Raw genomic sequence first — 5,982 nt, 5'->3', positions numbered from 1 at the left:
TTTTGTAAAATGACTAACCCTAAACTGTCGCTGGCTCCCGGACTATAAGTTCACAAGATATCGGACCGTAATATTTTTTGGCAGACTTCCTTTGACCTTAATAACATTTTAGGCTATATTTTTTCTCAGTCTTAACATTTTCATGTGGCGAACTCCACAATTTTTTGCCACTTTTCCTACGGTCCCGCGTTGCCGCAGTAAATATATTATTTACATTTATGTTTCCTGATTAACCATATTATTTACTGGTAATGACTTCTTGAATAAATTACAATACAGAAAAAAGTCATCTGACTTCCAACTAATGAAAAGATAACTGTAAAATGCAAAACTTAGAGTGAGTGCAAAACTGTAACATTTGCCTTAATTTACATTTTTGCCTGCTGGTTTTATTATTGTTGTTGGATTGGGTGTACCAATGAGAATATGCAACAAAAGTGTGAAAGTCGTTAGAACTTGGCTGAAATAAAAAGTGTTACACCATGTTACAGTTTTGCTCGTCACTGTAAATGCATATTGTGTCTTTCAAGCGATCCCTATGGTGCTGCCATTTTAATTTAACTATAAGAAAAAAAGTCAGCGCGTTCACGCCTCGGCACCCACGTCACTGTTGACATTCATAATTTCGAAAAAGTAGGGAATTCCCTTTAATAGGAAGCGAACATTAGCACCGATAACAATGTCCGTCTCGAAATCCAACCTCAACAAGTGCTACTTTGGACTGAGTAGGCAATTGATCATGCCCGTGCTTATATATGGCGTAGAAACATGAAGAGTACCGCAAACGGTGGAAATGCAAAAACAAGAATTCACGACTTTAAAATTCGAATTTATTTCCTTAATTTCATACAAAAAATCCTGGTCGAGACTTAATTGAATTGCATATGTTTATTAAAAAAATAAACATAAAACATAATTTTCGGATCATATTCCAAAATCAAGTACACTTTTAATATTTATTTCAATTTATATATAAAAATCATATATTTATAACTTCTAATTTGAATTCGTATAATAATAGTATAGTAAAAATAAGTTAATGGTAAAAAAATATTTTCCAAATATCTCAACTCCTGCATTAGCGCTATTGGCAACCTTTGTTGTAGAATTACTTCTTTTCATGTAGGTAATATATGGGTCATTAGTAATGACTCATTACATACAATATTTACACCTCAATATTTCTTGGGGTGAAATATATATTTTTTACATTCTTTATCGAAAAAAGGAAGACGCCTATTATTTTTCATGAAGAAAAAAATCCCGAAATTTTTAACTCACGGAGAAGTATCTTTTTTCATTTGTGTGCAGTTAATAAACTATTTGTGGGAGAAAATCAGTTAAGGTTTATTTCCATTGGAGAAGATTAAAATAAAAAATATTGCATTAAAAATCACACTTTTTATTGCTTGTTTTTTGATTTTTATTTTTTTCAACCTGAATAGTGGTCAAACTTTATGGAGTACGCTGTAAAAATTTGAGAATGGACACCAAAACTGTAGGACTTACTCCATAAAGTTTGATAACTATTCAGGTTGAAAAAATAAAACTCAAACATGATGAAGTTAATAAAAAATCAATTAAAAAAAATGCGATATTTTAATCTATCTCACACTCATGAAAAGCCGAGTTAATTACGCACATGTTGATACCTTAGCTGATTTTCTCCGACAAATAGTTTATTAACTGCAGACAATTAAAGGAAGATACATACTTCTCCGTGAGTTCAAAATTTCGGGAACTTTTTTTCGAGATTTTCGAATATCATGACAAAATAAAAAAATAGGTGTCTTTTTTTTCGATAAAGAATGTAAAAAAATATGTTTCACCCCCAAAAAAATATTGAGGTGTAAATATTGTATGGAATTACCCATATATTCTAAATATAAACTAAATCAGACCATAGATGCAGGTTTTCGATTTATATCGACTCCGCGCCACCTAACGGTAATTTTGTTTATGGAGTTATTTACTTCCATGAAGATAATATAAATTTCAAATATAAAACAAATCGGACTATATCTCGAGTAATGCACCACCTAGCTGATTTATTCATCCTTCATATTAAATACATATGCACATATATTGTTCTGAACTAAGTATGAAGTTTCATGCCTCTAACTCATCGGTAACTTGGTTAAATATTGAGCAAGATTTGACCCAAACAAACATACTTACACATATCGGTACATACATACATAGAAAGCAAGTTAAATAAAAGTTTATAATAAGAATTATTTTTATTCATTTTGTCATTAAAGTCAAAATAGCCGTAATCTCTCATTTTTAGAATAAAAATGGAAAGTATTAACGGTATTCATTTTAACTCTGAAAATTATTAAACTGTTAAATTTTCACTTTTACCCGTGATGTATGTTATATACTACTAGTAAATTAGTTGAACTTAAAACACACAAATATATTAGGAAGGAATTTACACTTTGACCTCCAAACCGTCCAATACAATATTTGGACACTACTGCGATATTTAAACTGTTTTTAAATTCAAAGTTGGGAAACATTGCAGCCATAAACACATTGCATATTTTTAATATTCACTATAACCATGAGCAACATCTCGGTATTCCTCATTTTTAAAACACCAATCGCCATCAAAAACAAACTAAGCTTTTTTTTATCAGCCTTATCTATTTCGAACGATAGACCGACGGACGATTTGTCTACTGACGTCATCGTTTTTCCTTGCCATTTTGTAACTCTATCGTTCGTCTTCGTCATGTTTTACGACAATTACGTTGAACTCGTCTCGGTTAAAAAGAAACCGGCTAGAATGTTGTTGTCGGACTTATTTTAGAAGCATTCGTCTCCAGACGAATCGTTTGTCCGGTGTATCGTTCGAAATACATAGATAATAACGAAGAATTTCCAATAAATTTTAATAGTCAGTTTACGTGGTGATAAACGTATACAGTTAACGAATTTACATGAATCTTAAACGTTAAGATGTATATTCTTACAACTCCTTATTTTTTAAATAAAATAAATCATTTTATTTTTTATAAAAAATATTTCATAAACACATACATATGTGGCAATTTCTATAATAAAAGCTATATACGTTTTGATCTTCGATTTACATACTATACACTTAAACTACGTACATATGTGTACAGTACAACTAATTTCTTTCAGATATCTTGTCATCTTGCCCGCATAAAGCTGTGTCGTTGACAACCACCTTAATGATCCGAAGCTTTTAGTAGCGAAGGTATAAAAGCTCGTGCAGCTGTTCATTGTCATTTAGTCAATTGTTCGCGCCGGAATTTTTCCATTTTTTTGAGGTTGGTGCTTCGTATTTAGCTTTGCAATTGCTTTTACATTTTCTTGTTGTTAACTTCCAGGATATTTTAAGACTTTTGCACTAATTAATCTAATCCAAAATGCCGGTGCCCGACGTCTTACTCAACAATGGAAAAACGATTCCCATTCTCGGTCTTGGTACTTGGGGCGTAAGTATAAGAATACTTTATATGTGCATGTATTTGTGCAATAAAAGTATTTATTTTAATTTATATGTTTAGTAATTTGTGTGGCAGCGAATTCACTATCGTGGCATTGAGTTGATAAATAAGCACATGGTGCTTGAACGGGTGGGTGGGGCTGTTTCCCTCATTTCAACTAGGGAAGTTTGTTTAAAATTATAGCCGGACATTGCAGTTGCGAATTATATGCATACATACTTATCTGCGTATGGACATACATATATACATGCATGTCTTAATGTACATTTGTACATACAGTGACTCAAACAAATGACCACGTGTTGATTTTCTTCAAATATTCGCAATGTTTTTCGAGCTAAATAATATAAATAATGGAATCCATTTTTTTGGGTATGCAGTTTTATAGCGCATACAATTTTAGTATAATGAAGTGCAAGATTCAAACGGCTAAAAAATTGCGTTGATTTTTGAGAATTTTTTTTGCGACGGATTTTTGCACCTTTTTTCATATAAGTATGAATTTCTTATGAAATAAAACGCGGACGACCGTCAGCAACAAAATTTCAAAATATCGACGAAAGTTTTTGTAAATTGCGCTTGTTATATGAAAAAACCCGAAAAAGTAGCCTCAAAAAAAAAAATTTGTTGAATTTTTAGATTTCTGTGATTTACACGGTTTTGGTTAAAACTAAGATGATATTTTTATATAAAAATAACAAAAAAAATTTAGCTCGAAAAACATTACGAATATTTGAAGGAAATCAACACGTGGTCATTTATTTTACAGGAGAAGCAAAAAACTTAATAAAATTGGTATCAAAAACAGGTAGGGCCTTTTAAAAAGTGGCATGTACTCCGTTATTTTTGGTACTAACATTTTAAAATTTTTATCGCAGGTATATTTGTATACATCCTACCGAAATCTGTGAAAAACGCAGTTTCGAAAAAATACTGGTTAGGGCCTTTGTAAATTAAGGTAAAACCATTAGTTTCAAATAAGGTTCCAATTTTGTATAACAAAAAATAATTGAAGTATTAAAAACAATAAAATTATTCCCAATATCGCCTGAAGCGATAAGAAAACGACTCGCTCACGCGGTTTGCCTTCGGCGGACGTTTTAGAGCCACTACTAATAGGAAATCGATACGATGGCAATATTACCAGCAAAGTTGTTTCCAAAGGCCAAACGTTTTCTTATTGCCGGCAACAAAAATTGTTTGGTGGGCAAATAAAAAAAAACGGAAATGCCGCCTTGTGGAGAAAGAGAAATGCATGACGTTATAAATATTCCCTAATAGTATTTGCTTCTACATGCTACAAGTGTATGTACGTTAGGGCGGGTGAACTTTTTCGACTATGCGCGTAAAGCACAGGAAGATTGTACGTGTAATTGTAAGCAAATTTGCCGAAGAAACCATAGGTCTAAAATCAATTTAGAGTTTTCCAAATTATGAAAATAGGTTTCATAGCATTTTACTAAGAGTTTTTTTGTTAATTGGGACGTCAATGAGTTTTTTGTGCACAGAAATAAAAATGCCTTTCTACCGATATCCTATAGGTCTAAATCGAAGTAGTTTTGGCCCAGTTATTCAAGTTTTTCGTAAATCAGTCTTTGAAAAAAGTTAAAAACAACATCAAAAATGTCATTATTATGATTCTGTTGGAAAGGTTTTTAAATATTTTTATATAAATTTTTTAAGCTTAATATGTTTTGTCATCCGAGGGGATTTTGTTTTCAAAAAGTTCTTTGAGAAACCATTTTTATTCATAAAAAACTAAATTTTTTTAGGAATTTTCAAATCGGTCCAGCTCACGTAAATCTTAATATTTTACCGAAATATTTTGGTGGACGTCTTCAAACATAATAAATTTTGTAACCCCGACGGAAAACCAGCAACTTCTTTAGGTGATGCAGCCTAATGTACATACATATGTACATATGTTCATAAATACATTTCAACATTGACTGTATTTTTATTGAAACCTAAATTTTATAAACATATTTACATACATATCTACTAGTACTTATGTTCATAATTGATAATCATTATTAGTGTTAATACATATCGAGCCCTAACCGCCAAAATAACGTAAGCGACATTTTTTTCAAAATTTTCTTTTTGATGCAGAAATATTCCTAGAGCTTCTAGATGCATTTCTGCATCAAAAATAAAATTTTGAAAAAATTGTCGCTTACGTTATTTTGGCGGTTAGGGCTCGATATGTATGTATGTATGTATATTCTTAATGATAGTAAAATATAGCATGGAAAACAAGAATTATCTAAACATGTACATACATACATATGTAGGGATGTCTACATCTTGCATAGTACTTTAAATGGCGGTTTTTTATATTAACCACTTGATACTTTTACTGGTGTAATCTAAATCACGCGAACAATGAGTTAGCAACGTTCGAGTGTTCCTTAAACGAACATATATGTATGTACTTAGATATGTATATGTACATACATACAGTTGTCCACAAAATAATAGGAGTGCGATATTTTGACCA

The 5,982-nt window shown here is 31.3% G+C and overlaps 1 protein-coding gene across 1 annotated transcript in view; it reads left to right on the top strand.

Annotated features, from left to right (window-relative positions):
• Positions 1-5,982, top strand: part of LOC118739703 (aldo-keto reductase family 1 member B1-like) — a gene marked incomplete in the record, with an annotated part of 10,273 nt that overhangs the window by 672 nt on the left and 3,619 nt on the right. Inside the window, 1 exon segment of the mRNA XM_036471203.1 lies at positions 3,363-3,470. Coding sequence (XP_036327096.1) covers positions 3,402-3,470 — 69 coding nt within the window.

This window comes from Rhagoletis pomonella, unplaced genomic scaffold, assembly GCF_013731165.1.
Source record: "Rhagoletis pomonella isolate Grant_MI unplaced genomic scaffold, Rhpom_1.0 Rhpom_scaffold_00005, whole genome shotgun sequence".
Lineage (NCBI taxonomy): Eukaryota > Metazoa > Arthropoda > Insecta > Diptera > Tephritidae > Rhagoletis > Rhagoletis pomonella.
This window is presented reverse-complemented; position numbering and strand designations above follow the sequence as displayed.